Raw genomic sequence first — 16399 nt, 5'->3', positions numbered from 1 at the left:
TGTAAATTTGGAACAAAAACAGCCTATGCCGTGGGATCTCTTTTATGCTTTATGAGGGTCCACGTAATAATGGAATGGAGTGAGGAGGGAGAGAAGAAGAAGAAGAAGACGAAGAGAAAAAGGTGGAAAAAATAAGTTGGAACAGTGTGAGTGAGTGAATTGGTCCGATATTTTCCCTCCAATTTTCAAACACCTGTGCATAACATATGCCCATAGTTTTTGTTCTTTCTTCTACAGTCGCCAGAGCATTATTACATTATTCAACATGTTTTTGACCTGCCTGAGTCTAGGGGACAGCAGAATTCACTACAATCTGTCAGCATTATTTGAATGGGAGCATTGATGTTAGCTATACGGTATGCTGACATCTCACCATTAGCTGCATTGTTGGAACATAATTTCTAGTTCTTCGAACTTTTTCTAACAGTGAGATTCACTGTATGGTGTCAGTATTGGTGAATATGGGAGGCATTGATGAGGAATGCTGTCGGTTGAAAGTATAGAGCTCCATAGTGAGTCCACGTTATATGGCAGAGGAGAAGATAGGAGAACAATGTTTGATCCCTCTGTCTTGTCAATACCTTCTATAGACGGTAGCTGATACAGGTTTATTGATGTAATATTAACTGTCCTTCTCGTTAAAATATCATTAGATTTTATAAGCAAAAAAAATTTTTCAATAATTTCATAATGAATTTACATAATAAAATGTTTAGTTGATTAATTTATCAAATATCGGGGTACTGAGCTACGCTCGTTATTTATTTATTGATAACAAAACACAATTCTTTAAAAGAATGTATAAAAGCTTCTCCAAAGAATAGAAGGGGTTTTCACGCAGAAGCCAAATAGTGATTTGCTGAACAAAGAGACTGGATAATTTTTATTGACTCTGGCAACCTATTGTAGACCTTTGTTCCTTCTCCTGGGACTTCTGTACTTGAGTTAACCGGTTACGTTGGGTATCAAGTTGTCTTTGGCGTGTGTTATATAAATGAATCATACCTCTTGTGTTCATTTTAGTTATATTTCTGTGTATATACTGGGCAACAACATGAATATATTAGTTGTAAACCGTTAATGTCAAGAGAAACAAATAACGGTTTACAATGTTAGAGATGGAATTAAATAGAGAATGCATTTATTCAAATGCTAATTAATATATAATTATTATTCTAATTTTTGGATAGTAGTTCTCATCGAATTTCCATCTAGTCTGTCAACCCTGTTGTCAATGTCTGCAGTAGCAGAAGTCTTCGGGGTGATTCACAGCATTTATTTAGGATTTTCGTTAAATAATAATTATATTAATAAGCATTTGAATAAATGATCATTCTCTATTTAATTCCATCTGTAACTGTTGGCCGCTATGGCTTCGTTTAAATGAGCGCTGCTATCCAGAGATTCTCAGTTTGGTGTAAGGGTAAGCATTGAAAAATTTTCTCCCCTTAAAAAGTGTTTTCTTCTCAAAGAAATCCAATCTATGCCTCTCCTTGATCCTTCCAAATTTGGTGTTGTAGCCATGTGTTTCATTTATTGATCCTGTTGACGAGTATTTTTTAAGTACATGACTACGTCAAAAATATATTGTCCATAGATTGTTAAGATTCCAAACTGTAGAAAAACGAGTTTTATTGAGTCTAATCTTCTTAACTTCATTATTATTCTGAGAGCTCTTTTTTGTTGTAATAGTATCTTATCAAGGTTACTCTTGGTTGTACTTCCGTCGATAGGAAGTCCGAATGCCAGATGAGAATGTATTAAAGAGTGGTACAGGGATTTCACTGTCTGTCCAATCTGTCAATTGTCGCAAAGCAAAAAGGCCGGGGGATATCTTTTTACAACCTGAGAAACATGTTTATCCCATGATAAGCTGCTATCAATATCAAGGCCTATTCACAACAGAAACTTACCCAAGTATATTGTTCTTTTACAGGGAGCCAAAGTAGAATATGTATTCTAGATAATGAGAGTATTTCTCAAGTATTAGAAGACTCCAAAAAGGAACCTGTGTTCAGAGCAACTGGTGATTTGGTTCAGGTATGATTTCAGAATATATTTTTGTGTAAAGCTTACAACTAAAATCAATTACATTCAATAGTTCAGTAAGTTGTAATATTTCAGTAAGTAATTTATTTTTTTTATAAGGGCAGCACTGGGTAACCAAGACGATACCAAGCAAGAAACTTTTGAAGAATTAAGTGTTCCCACACTAAGACAGATGTATGTAACTAGGATGTTTTGCACTTAAATAAGAATAGAAGTATCTAGAAATTAGAAATATACCGTACCAAACTCGTTCATTAGCATTAAATAATTGCAATATCAACTTAATAAAACTAGTAGTTTGTCGACATCAATTCACCTATCTTTGCAAATATTTTCAAACAAAATTCCGATAAAACTAATTATTCAAAAATTACTAAAGCACCTATCAAGAAAATAAGTATGGGTTGAGCAGAATAATATTTTACAATACCTAAATGTTAATAAATCTATTCATGATTCTTTTGAGTTTTGAATGTCTTTCTATCTTTTGTATTATTTATGAAAATTGATTAAGCACTGGGATGTGCTCACAACTGAAAATTTCATTTTTATTGTATTCTTCTTCATTAGTTTGCATTTAGAAGATTTAAATGTAGGCTGTATGATCTGTTTTTGGTTATCACCTGTATAATTGGTTTTAACACGTAATATTCAATTCTTATCATTGCATTATTTATAAGAAGCATTACTATAATATTTATTACATAGGTATATTTTTTTCCATTTTTCAGTATTGCTATAGGCTACTTCGTACTGTTTGCTTTATGAACTCACAGCTAGCGCACAAGTTTAACTTTGCTGGCTGTGCCAAATCATTCATGTTTTGTAACTATTATGTAAAAATTTGGCGAAATAAACATTCTTATTCTAATTTAATTCAATAGGGGGCGGTTTGATTCAGTGGTCGCGCTGATAAGCTATCGCTTGATAAGTTGAGAATCATGCGCCTGCTACTCCCGTTGGAAGGGTGACCGCTTGAGCCAACTCCTCTGAATATGATTCATGCGTTGTAAATCACTTCCGGTGGTTCGGAATCTACCTTAAACTGTAGGTCCATTCATATCTCATTATCATCCGCCTCATTGCCCACGCACAAGCCTAAAGCTAATGTAGGCCCTTAGCCAAAAAAAATCTATAGCTGTCTTTGTGCCGGCTGCACAAAAGCCGATTAAATTTCAACCGTGATTAATTTCACGAGAATCAATGAGAGAAGCAGTCATATCAAAAAGGCCTTCTCTGATTGATTCTCGTGGTATTGATCACGGTTAAAATTTAACCGGCTTTTGTGCAACCGGGCCTATGTTTTAGAGTTCGTAGACACCATTATCAATATCCGTTGAACAAAAATCTATTACATTTTAATTGTGATCAATTGCTAATTAGAACGTCTTCTGCTTCTCTGTTTTATTCTTGAGGTATATAACCCATTATTTAATCACCAATTATATTTAATAGATTTTGTGCAACAGGCCTGAAAGCTTCGACTGAAATTTATGTTTAAGGGCCGGTTCCGAGATCGGGATTTAGCTAAGTTCTAGACTTTAAACAGCTGCAGTCAGAAAATTGGCTTTCCGAAACGGGGCGGGTCGTAGTCCACGTTTAAATTGAATTTCGAAAAACTAGAAAATTGAACACAAAATGAAATAAAGATAAAAAAGTGTAAAGTTTCAGCTAGTTTGAATTATTTAGGAATGTGTCATTTCGTCAAGGAAAAACGTTTCCATTATAGAAATGAGAAAATGAAGATTTGTTTTGCTGCAACTATTTACGCGACTACGCCCAGTTTTGGAAGCCAATTTTCTGACTCCAGCTGTTTAAAGTTTAGAACTTGAATCCCGAGCTCGGAAACCGGCCCTATATGTTGAGTATAAAGTAAATGTTGGACAATTGTTTAAATGTGAAAGTAAATCCAACCTCATAGTTGTATTGTGAACAGTTAATATTTCATCAGATATACCGGTATCAGCTATCTCTGTAGAAGGCAGTGGCAAGGCCTATCATCGGCAACAGTGTTCTCCTATCTTTCTTCACTTCTATTACAAATTGGACCTCACTATAGCATGCAAGCATTTTAATAGTGCGAAGTTAGAATTGATGCTATACGAGTATGCTATTATAATTAGCTATTACATAAGCTATAGTGAGGTCCACGTTATAATGGCAGTGGAGAAAGATAACAGGTCAACGTTGCCGATCCTCTGTCATGTCAATGCCTTCTATAGAGGATAGCTGATGCAGGTATATCTGATGTAATATTATTAACTGTTCATTCTTGTTAAAAGTGATCAATATATATTTCCATGATTTGATAATAAATTGAAAGTATATTAAGTAAGAGTGAAAATATATCTATCCATAATCTAATAGTAAATTAGCTTATACAGGTTTATTTATGTAATATTACAACTGTTCATTCTCGGTTAAAATAATCAATTATGTCTTATTAAGCAAGAAATTATATTTTTCAATAATTTCACAATTAATTTTAATGATTAAGGTGAAATATTTTGTTAATTAATTATTAATTATCCATTGTTAAAAGACGATCTGGCAGCAGAGCAAAGCGAGAAAGAGATAGCGCTACTCTGCTTTGTTGAATGATAGACAAGGATAGCAATAGCATTGCTAATCAAACACTGTTATTATAACGTGGACCTCATTATAGTAGCTTATACCTTTCCCCCAAACTCAAAACATGACTGAGGGCAGAGCTTCCATACTATAGCGAGGAGCTCTAAAACAACTTCATAGCCCACGTGAACTCATTTGGCGACATCATTTTATGAAGAGGGTTTTGGAAGGCTGGTTCACTGGTATGAAAAATGCCTCAACCTTATAACGTAGTCCTCACTATATTATTATTATAAGCTTTATACTTTGTCTAATGAGCCGAGTATAGCAAACCAATGTTTATCAGGTGCTGACTTTATAATGGGAATCTGAATACTTTTCCTATTGATAATTCAAACCTTTGAAATGTTGGGTTTATTACATATTTTTAAAACTATCAAAAAAAGTAGCCTTTAGATATTATAAATAATAATAGAAATCCAAGTACCCTTTTAAAATTGTTTACTCACTACATGTTCGGCTTTACGATGCGATTATCAAGTACAATGATTTACTTGGTAATGACATCATATAGCCGAATCATGTTTTGAGTAAACAATTTTAAAAATATGGTGTGGTACACTCACACAACTTTCCTTGCTCATTGAACTGTAAGCACCATTTTTAAACGAGAATAATTCAGGGAATAACATAATGACGATTGGCGGCAACATATTTCAAACTACGATCAGACTTCTGTATATGTGTATATATAATTTATTGTTTTTAGAGTACTTTTTCCATTGTGTAAATTGTGAAATTCGATGATTTTTTTGTAAGTCGTCAAAGCAGCTGTTCTACAGATTAAATATCTCGTCTATGTGTTTTTTTATGAACTGCTCTACCTACCTAGCTCATGCACGAGAAGGAGGCTACAAAGTCCATTTCTCAAGGACGGGGTGGACCCCCCATTAGTTTCCCGGAACGGAGACTCATGTCAGTTGATAGGGCTTAAAAATACCTATCCATGGTATAAATTTGAAGAAAATCGTTAGAGCCGTTTTCGATAAAACTGTGAAAAACATGGTTTTTTAGTAATTATCCGCCATTTTTTTCACCATTTTTTATTCAATTTTATTGAATTTCTTATTGTCGAATCCTCATGGTATAAGGACCTTAAGTTTAAAATTTCAAGTCAATCGGTTGATTAGGAATGGAGTTATCGTTTTCACAAACACACACACACACACACACACACAACACACACACACCACACACACACACACACACACACACACACACACACATACAACCACACACACACACATACATACAACCACACACACACACACACAGACCAACACCCAAAAATCATGTTTTTGGACTCAGGGACCTTAAACGTTTAGAAAACTTGAAATTAGGGTACCTTAATTTTTTTGGAAAGCATTACTTTCCTTACCTATGGTAATAGGGCAAGGAAAGTAAAAGGGTACTTGGATTTCTATTTTATTTATATTCAAGAGTAGTCCTAAGGAAAATAAGACAATTGATGGCGAATCAACCTATAGATATGTTTGAAAATCTTATTTTTGTCGTTTTCAGGTTGAAAACTGTGGAAAATCGTTGAAATTTGTGGGACGCAGGACCGAGTCGTGAAAAGGTGGGGTCAAAAAGTCAATCTTGGTGTCATAGAGGAAGCGGCCATGAAAAGCCCTTACGTCAGCAATTGCTGCTGTATCAATGACGTCACACGCGGTCTTGTACTGTTCTATCAGGCGGATAATTTCCAGATTGAACACAACAGTCAGTTGAAATTCTGGTTGAAGAATGAAGGACTTCTGCCTAATAACGCGTCTGTTCCGGATACTTTAATTCAGCTACATGAGTTGCCTCTAAATTGCAATGGTGAGATAAATTTTTTTCTGAGGTTGATGTCCATATAAGCCTAAGGATTGTGCATGAGTTATGAGGAGGATGATGATGTTGAGAGATTAGTGGACCTACAGTTTTGTGTTTCCCGAACCACCTGGAAGCAATTTTTCAACAACTCATGAATCATATATGCAGAGGAGATGGCTCAAGTGGTCACCCTTCCAACGAGAGTAGCAGGCATGTTACAATACTATAAAGTATAGTATACTATAGTGAGGTCCACGTTGTAATGGCAGTGAAGAAAAACGTTGCCGATCCTCTGTCTTGTCAATGCCTTCTAAGGAGGGTAACTGATACCGGTTTATTGATGTAGTATTAACTGGTTATTCTCGTTTCAAATAATTAATTATATTTTATCAAGCAAGAAATTATATTTTTCAATAATTTCATAATGAATCTTTTATTAAATATTTTTGGATTAATTTATTATATTTCTACATTCTTAAAAAACAATCTGTCAACAGAGCAAAGTGAGAAAGAGATAGCGCTATCTGCTTTGTTGAATGATATACATTGTTCATTCTCGTTAAAAATAATCAATTATATTTTATTAAGCAAGAAATAATATTTTTCAATAGTTTCATAGAGAATTTTCATAATTAAAATGAAATATTTTGTTAATTAATTATTAATTCTACATTGTTAAAAGACGATCTGTCAGCAGAACAAAGAGCGAGAAAGAGATAGCAAAGCAGAGAGATCTGCTTTGTTGATGATAGACAAGGATAGCAATACAATTGCTATTAAAACACTGCTATTATAACTTGGACCTCACTATATAGAGTATAGAGTAATAATAGTTCTATATAGTATTAAAAACTCTTTGCTTCCACCAATAACAGCTTACACATTGTAAGTTACCTGTACAGTATTAGACTACAAGAAAAATGTTATGAATGAGTATTGATTTATTATGATGCTATATAATTCTCAATAAACAATTATTTTGAATGAAATTTTTTTTCAGGTAAAATTGATCGTTCTCAACTGGAGAAAATTCTCAGAGAAACCGACCCATCTGAAACAAATTCAACTCTAAAGATTCCATTCAGACTACATCTGAGATCTCTCTGGATATCCTGTACATCGGGTAGCAGCGTCGATTTTGAAGAAAAGAATGAAAATTCAGATAAAATTGATGGAAGAAGCTCGGTGGGTTTTATTCATGTGGTGGTACATCGATATCAGCTGTACAGTTCATCTCAAAATTGCACCAGTTTCTCCCAAGGTTCCCAGTGAACTGTTGACTAATCTTTTATCAGACTGTACTTTTGAGGAATGTTGTAGTTTACTTGATGAAACAAAGTTTGGGGAAATGTTGAGACAAAGTTTTTAGAAAATGTTCAGTTTGAATTTGGAGAAAATATTGGAACAAAGCTTGTGGAAAATTTTGAAACAAATTTTATACAAGGTATTGAAACTACTTCCAATTCTGATCGTGAAGGGTTTTGTGACTTCTCCAAGCCTGTAGATTCTGTAGAAAGTATTGGAGCAAAACAATTAGAAAATGCTCCATCTTATTTTGTCAAAAATTTTGGAACAAAGTGTGGGAAGAATATTGAGTCAAAGTTTATAGAAAATGTTCCATCTAAATTTGGAAACAATATTGAAACAAACCTTGTGGAAAATATAGAAACGAATTCTGTAGAAGCATTGAAACAACTTCCAATTTTAATCGTGAAGGGGTTTCTGACATCTCCGAGCCTTTAATTAAAAGACGAAAAATTGAAATAGTTCAGAATAATGCTGATTGTGCTGTTTTGTCAGTGAAATGCAGAGGCAAACTTATGGTGTATTCGGAAAATGTACATGAATGCATGGAACTAAATTTATCCGAGAAAATTGGGATGGCTATTGAATGGAAGTATTTTCTGAAGAGATGTGTGGATGCGTCTCCGACAGTGATAGCATATCAAAAGTGAGTAAAATCTTACAAATACTAAAAGTAAAACTTACAACAATAGTGAGGCCAACGTTATAATGGCATTGTTTGATTAGTAATGGTATTGCTATCCTTGTCTACCATTCAACAAAGCTGATAGCGCTATCTCTTTCTCGCCTTGCTCTGTTGCCATATAGTCTTTTAACAATGGAGAATTAATAATTAATTAACAAAATATTTTATCTTAATTATTAAATTATTGGAAAATATAATTTCTTGCTCAATAAAATATAATTGATTATTTTAAACGAGAATGAACAGTTAATATTACATCAATAAACCTGTATCAGCTACCGTCCTTAGAAGGCATTGAGAAGACGGAGGATCGGCAATGTTTTTCTCCTATCTCTCTCCAGTGCCATTATAACGTGGACCTCACTATAGTTTTAGTTTGAATGAATGAGTGAGTTTGAGTGAGTGAAATGTTTAATACAAAATGTAAAACTCACAGCTTTGTTAAACCAAATATTTCTTTATACAAAAAGTTAAATTCACAGCTAATTGTTAAACCACATATTTTTTCTGCTACTCCAAACTTTTCTTTCAACCTCAAAAAATATAGTTTCACTTGAACTTCTTGACTGGCAGTCTTGATAAAATTTGTTGATCTTGATACAATTTCTAAGCTAATATTAATTCAATAATGGACATTACATACTTCTACATACTACATGATTTGTTTAAAACTCCAAATAATGGAAATTAGGCATCCATTGTCGATTCTGTAAAAAATTCACTTAGAAAAAACTAAGTTATCTAAATTTCTAAATATTTCTTGATTTGTTGATTCTTTGGTTCTTAGTATTTATGTAATTTTCAAATCTATTCCCTCCATTTTTTGCTGAGGATGATGCCCAGATAAGCTCCATGCTTGTGCATGGCTAATGAGAAAAATTATGATGAATGAACCCACATCTTTTGGTGGGTTCCGAGTCACGAAGAAACGATTTTTAAACATTCTATTGCTTCTATCGTCACGTATCTATGGAATGACAGCTCTACAACAACTACTAAAAACTCTAAACTACTGAATTATATCATATGAATTATTACATGGAATATCATAGAGAAAAGATAGCATAAGAAGATATAAATAGAAAGAAAAATAGAAATTTTATTACCATTTTTGAATTATTTTATCACAACATGTTTCAACATTGATGCCATTTCCAAGTTTTGTTAAAGTAAAGTTCAATTCAACAGTATAATTTTTCATTTTATTTTTAGCATTGTCTGTTCTTTACATTGGATTAATGTAAATGGCATCAATGTTGAAACATGTTCTGATAAAATAATTGAAAAAGGGTACTGAGATTTTTATTTTTCTTTCTATTTATATTACAAATAGCCCTATACAGAAAAGAGATACATAAGAAGAAATCCCATTCTATAGGGCGTTTGTGTTTCAAATTTCCCTGTTAACTCAAGCCTATAGTCCCAGTGTTATTTTTCGTGAAGCGACGTGATGCTGATAGTATCTCATACTGTACCGTTCTTACACTCTCACCACTACAACACAGTAATAGTCGTCAGTAGTCGACAGAAATCGGCTTGAGTTAATAAAGAATCGGCTTCAAATTTGGAAACGACCTATACCATGAGATATCTTCTTATTCTATGATATTACTTTCTCTATATCATTTTCAGAATACCTACTTTTTGGGTAACTCTTGAATTTTCAGCAACTCTACGATTTAATTAAACTCTAAAAAAACATTGCACATTATTATCTATATTTTATTATCAGAATACCCAACTCTTTGCATTCGTATATAACTGTTGTGTTTCAGTTTATGTATTCATCTTATACATTTTTAATTCGTTCTAGTGGAGCAACAGTGGTATCAGTAGGCTCTCATTCTGGTGACTTGGTTCAACTTGATTTTAACAGCGGACTTTTGAAATCGTCTTGTCATCTGCCGGATAGGATTGAGTCTTCATTGACTGTATCACATTGTGGGAAATATGGATATATAGGTGAGTTATGGTATCAAATCAAATAGTGTTAAATTCACAAATCATAAACATTTATACATCATACAAAAACAATTAACTTTTTGGTGATGGCTACTCTTATTTTTATTTTGAAATTAAAAATCCAAGTACCCTTAGAAAAATACTTGAGTTTTTGAAAAAGGGTACTTAAATTTTTAATTTCAAAATAAAATCAATTCAATATTGAATATCCCCCACAAAGACTGGGTCTTTGTATGGGGAATGATTTTTTTACAATATGAAAATACCTTTATATTGTGAACTGAAATTGAGAAACAATTCTATTATCTTCTAACATTCCTCAGTAATCCAAAAAATACAATCGTCCATATTATGGAATTACCTAGCCTAATTAATAGCTTTAAAGTTTGTATTCGCAGTATTCTCATCCAAAGTACCTGATTGAAACTATAGACCTTACGGAAATACAGCAATAGACTGGCTTCTCCACACATCTGTGTAATCACTTGTCAGCTGATTCATGATGAATAATTCTATAGTCTGTTTTTTACTCTAATATTGGCGTATGAAGGAGGCTCCTTTTTCCTTTTATATTATCCTTGAAATGCAAAATTTTCAGAAACCTTGTATATACGTCGACGCGCAATTAAAAAAGGAACATACCTGTCAAATTTCATGAAAATCTATTACCGCGTTTCGCCGTAAATGCGCAACATATAAACATTAAAACATTAAGAGAAATGCCAAACCGTCGACTTGAATCTTAGACCTCACTTCGCTCGATCAACTAGATCGAGACTGTTTTCATTAGCATAGTAGAGTAGAGTGAGAAGCGGTGGTGGGGGAAGGCAAGTGGTAGAGTACTATCCCACGGTGATATCCCACTCTACTCTACTAAAAACTAGTACTCTACCATGAACGTTTTCATTGGGAGAGTTCACAAGGTAGTTAGTACTTGCCCAGGGAACTCCACCACTAACTCTACTAATGAAAAATAGACTTAAATGAAATAAATTAGCTTGAAAGCATTCATTAGAAATAGACAAATTTACAAAGACCAGAAATTCTATAGGCGGATTGAATCAGTTGATTTGCAGCATCCCTACCGATTTCTAAAACCATCTGCTTGAATGCTGCTTGTAGGTGTAAAGACTGAAATTTTCTATCTGTTTCAGGTGATTGGGGGTATTTCTTTACAAAATATGACAAAGGGGGGTTTGAAAACGTTAATTGTTAAGCAATCACGAATTTTCCACTCCTACGAATATATTAGTGGACCAGTCTGGTTACTTAAAGGCACTTTGAGCGGTAGCCTACAGTGATTGGATAAACACATACATTACTATAGATTTTAAAGTACAAATCCAATCGAAGACCATATATTTAAATTAAATATAAATTTTAATCATGGTTAATTCCACGAGAGCCAATCAGAGAATCCGTCTTATCAAGAAGGCCTTCTCTGATTGGTTCCCGTGAAATTAATCACGGTTAAAATTTAACCGGCTGTTGTGCAACTGGGCCTAAGTGTACATGATGAGAATAAACACATTATAATAGGCATTATGTTGAATCTAATAAAATTTAAAATGACGCCAAAAAAATTGTACGCTCAATAATTATCGAATTGTTTGTAACTCAATTTAGTCTGTATACAGCTTGTGAGCAAGTTGAGTACCATCAAATGAACCCTCGGGTATAATACAATTACAAGTACTTGATAATTGAGTTAGATTCATTAATAATTGTAGAAAATACAAGTAACAAAATGTAAGATGCAAAGTGATAGATAAGTTGGTGCTCGCTACTAGCTAGAAGTGCCTTCCAGAAACGAGAAGGGCCACTAATGATGGTAATGAAGCGGAATCAGAGTACAATAGAGTATGGTAATCGAGAATTAGAGAATGAACCTTTTTCAGCCTTTATTGAGCAATAGTAGACTGGAAGTGCGGCTCCGTCTACTTTCCATAACCCGACAAAGGTACTTTATATAATAATAATATTTTTTATTTGTTCAATACAGTACAGTCATTATGAATCACAACTATACAATTGAACATTGTCATGTACAAAAAATATGATATCACACATAATTGTCACATAAAAATTCATTTACACTATAAAAACTTCTTTCAACAAGGAACTCATGAAGATTTTTTTTGAAAGTCATGCTCTTAAAATCTATATTACTAGGCAACTTGTTTAGAAATGTTGTCCCTATGTAGCTAGTTTTTTCTCAAAAAGAGTTAGCCTGTGAGGCTGAACGATAAAGTTGTTCCTGTTTCTTGTAAAGTGTGAATGTACCTGTGCATTGGTCGTTAAACTGCCCATATTCTTAATCACATATAAGAAAATTTTAAAAATAAAAATACAATATATTATTTTTTAAGCAGTTATGTAAGGCTAGCTACACACACATAGATTTTTGTTCGTACGATATTTTGTCGTCCTTATAAATTCTATTAGATTAAACAGATGATTTCAAATAGATGATGTTTGTAAAGCTCCGATTAATCTGACGGCAAAATTCGTCTAATCTGAATAGTGACGGCAAAATATCGTATGAACAAAACACGATGTTTGTGTGTGTGTGTGTGTGTGTGCAGGGCGTAAGAGTCGGGATCGTATAATAATCAACAGTTACATAAATAATAAGATTGAACTATTAACAACATTTTTCTGTTTATTATAAGGCTTACTAGAGTAAACAAATATCTTTCTCAGTATGATACTTCAATTGTAATATAATTCATAAATTTCCTGTTTCAGGTTGTTATGATGGCTATCTCAGGTGTATAGATCTGGAAACTGGACAACCGGTTCTATCATTTGCTTCCTCTGGAATGGTCAAGAGTACTCCCATATTGGATGAGAAAGGATCAATTATTTTTGGGTCATACGATCAGCATTTGTATTGTATTTCGGATGAACTCCAGGTGAGATGACAGATTTTAGTGAACAATAAGAGATTATGTATCTTTAATTCTATCTCCCTCAATATTATCCTAATTAACATCGATGGAATATTTTATTATTGCAGTTTAACCAACTGCTGGGATATTATAACTACTGCAGTAGCAGAAATCCTTATTTATATAGCTATAATTGGATATTTGGAATAATTAAAATCCTTGCAATCATTGCTAAAAAATGAGTACAAACTGATATCATTTTCAACAAAATGGCTGTCTATGTTTTCAATTTTCTACTTTTCATGTATATTCAGTGCCCTATAAGGAAGTCCACGTTATAATGGCAGTGGAAGAAAATGGGAGAACAGCGTTGCCGACTCTCTGCCTTGTCACTGTTTAGTATAGAGGATAGCTGATACCCATATATCTGATGTAATATCAACTGCTTATTCTTGTTTAAAACTGATCAAATATATTTTGTAATTATTGAATAATAATTATTCTTAATTGAAATTTAATGTTTGTTTCACTAATATTTGTACATTGTTGAAAATCGATCTGGCAATGTTGGGGAGCTAGAAAAGGATAGCAACACCAATGTTAATAAAATACTGACTGCCATTATAGCGTGGACCTCTTTATAGCGTGAACTAGCAAGTAACCCGTGCTCCGCAAAGGGTCTAATTAAAAACCTGACAAACTGGACCTACGAAGAATTTGAAATAGACCTATAACCATCCTCGATAATTTAAGAATCTATATGTAAAATTTCAAGTTAATCAGTCTAGTAGTTCAGACGTGATGATGCGTCATTTGTGAATTTCCTATCCCCTACATGTATACCTTTCCTTTATTATATTATAGGTGATATTCGTTTTTGACGGACGTTCTATTTTTGGCAGGTAATATGGAAATGGAAAGGTGGAGGTAGCTTCTATGCCACACCTTGCATAGACAAGGATAGTAACCTAGTATTCGCTGGTCTACTGGATGGAACTTGTGTGTGTCTGGAGATAGATAAGGAGCCTTAAAGTGGAAAACAAAACTGTCTTCGCCATATTCGCATCGCCCGTCTTGCTTGGCTCTGACGTCATAGTTTTTGCCGAAGTTTCTGGCTCTGTCAACTGTTTGAAGACTGTCTGTGGATCGTTGGTGAGTGATCAATGCTCTGTAGTTTCTTGGTCTGTCAAATGTCTGTGAGTATGATGAGTAAAGGTCCTATGGCACTATTCATTCTTAAGGTGCGTACAGACTTTCGCTCTGCTCCGCAACCGAACGTCACTCCAGCAGAGCGATTGATGATCGACCGGCGAGCAACAGTGGTTCGACCGGGGAACGCGAGAAGATCTAACATCTTCCGTAACGTTCATGATGGGTGCGTGGGCGGAGCGACTGTGGTTCGATGGAGGAAGAGGGCGGTACGAGGGGGAGCGTGCTCGGTGCGGGTTGGAAGCGCGAATATGTGTACGCAGCTTTATAATTAGTAGCAACATTATAAAAATGATAGGGAGAGGAAAAATAAGGTAACCTTGTGCTATTCCTCTTCCAAATTTAGATAAGGTTAAACTATCATATAAAGCTGAAATATTATCGTTACAGTCCTCAAATATTTGATAGTCCTAAGCTTAAGAGAACAAATAAAACAGGAAATTAAATATTTGATAAAAGTAGGTAAAATATATTCGATCATGTACTTGTTAAACTGTGTAATTGGACTCCATCCAACATTCTGTTGATGATATTATATATAACCAGCAGGTAACCCGTGCTCCGCAAGGTCTAATAAAAAACTTAGCTAACCGAAAACTCGACCTACTGAGATGTTTAAGAATTTAAAATACGCCTATAAACATCATTAATAGATGAAGAATGTATATGCAAAAATCCAAGATAATCAGTTGAGTAATTCAGACGTGATGATGCGTCATTCTTGAATTTCCTATCCTTACGTGAATAAGATAGTTCTTTTCTTTATTATACTAGTAGTTCTGTGAACAGTAGACCTCACGCTGTATTCTCATCCACAAGTACCTGATTGAAACTGTAGACCTTATGGAAATACAGCAATAGACTGGCTTCTCCACACATCTGTGTAATCACTTGTCAGCTGATTTATAATGAATAATTCTATAGTCTGATTTTTACTCTAATATTGGCGTATGAAGTAGGCTTCTTTTTCCTTTTATATTATCCTTGAAATGCGAAATTTCCAAAAACCTTGTACATACATCGACGCGCAATTAAAAAGGAACATACCTATCAAATTTCATGAAAATTCTATTACCGCGTTTCGCCGTAAATGCGCAAAATATAAACATTTACACATTTAAACATTAAGAGAAATGCCAAACCGTCGACTTGAATCTTAGACCTCACTTTGCTCGGTCAATTATAGATTATGCTATTTATTGTTTCAGCTGTGGACGTTCAAAGCCGACGGCAACATTTTCTCATCCTTGACATCAGCCAGTGTTGCCAACAAAACACTGATCCTGTTCGGATGTCACGATGCACACGTCTACTGCTTGTCGGTGTGTGACGTCATGTGTCAGCCATCTTTGATTTGGAAAGCAAGCTTGTTGGCTCCTGCGTTTGCAACTCCTTTTGTGGATATTTTAAATAATTTGGTCGTAGGAGCCAACACAACGGGAACGGTTTTTGTTATGAGTTTGAGTGACGGATCTGTGCTGACCTCGCTAAAACTGCCCGGGGAAATATTCTCTTCACCTGTGATACATGATGCTAGAATCGTAGTAGGCTGTAGAGATAATATTTGTATTGTATTTCAATAATTGATAACGCTAACTGTGTTGAAGAAAGACTATAGCAATAAGTGGTGTTGAAAATAAATATATTAAGGTTCTCTGTACGCTGTAAGAAATGATAACTGAACAGTATTGAAGACAATATTGAAGTATTTAAGGAATCTGTTGAGGAAAGATTATTGCAATAAGCAGTTGATGAAGATAGGTAAACAGTACAAGGTACTCTCTGTAAGCTGTAGAAATGAAAACTGAACATTATATAGAAAATATTGAAGTATTGAAGAGAATATTGA

General features: G+C 34.0%; 2 protein-coding genes across 2 annotated transcripts; both read left to right on the top strand.

Annotated features, from left to right (window-relative positions):
- Positions 1 to 1923: 1923 nt before the first annotated feature.
- LOC120349726 lies at positions 1924 to 7770 on the top strand. The gene is made up of 3 exons (XM_039420271.1): positions 1924 to 2040; positions 6202 to 6504; positions 7499 to 7770. Exons 2-3 carry the CDS (start codon positions 6303 to 6305, stop codon positions 7768 to 7770), a joined length of 474 nt encoding a protein of 157 aa, XP_039276205.1. The 5' UTR covers positions 1924 to 2040; positions 6202 to 6302.
- An 82-nt stretch (positions 7771 to 7852) lies between these two features.
- LOC111047889 (beta-alanine-activating enzyme) lies at positions 7853 to 16207 on the top strand. Its single transcript, XM_039422141.1, has 5 exons — positions 7853 to 8449; positions 10302 to 10450; positions 13199 to 13365; positions 14244 to 14493; positions 15759 to 16207. Exons 1-4 carry the CDS (start codon positions 8319 to 8321, stop codon positions 14370 to 14372), a joined length of 576 nt encoding a protein of 191 aa, XP_039278075.1. The 5' UTR covers positions 7853 to 8318; the 3' UTR covers positions 14373 to 14493; positions 15759 to 16207.
- The last annotated feature ends 192 nt before the right edge of the window (positions 16208 to 16399 follow it).

The sequence above is a fragment of the Nilaparvata lugens genome, chromosome 2 (assembly GCF_014356525.2).
Source record: "Nilaparvata lugens isolate BPH chromosome 2, ASM1435652v1, whole genome shotgun sequence".
In the NCBI taxonomy this organism is placed as follows: Eukaryota; Metazoa; Arthropoda; class Insecta; order Hemiptera; family Delphacidae; genus Nilaparvata; species Nilaparvata lugens.
This window is presented reverse-complemented; position numbering and strand designations above follow the sequence as displayed.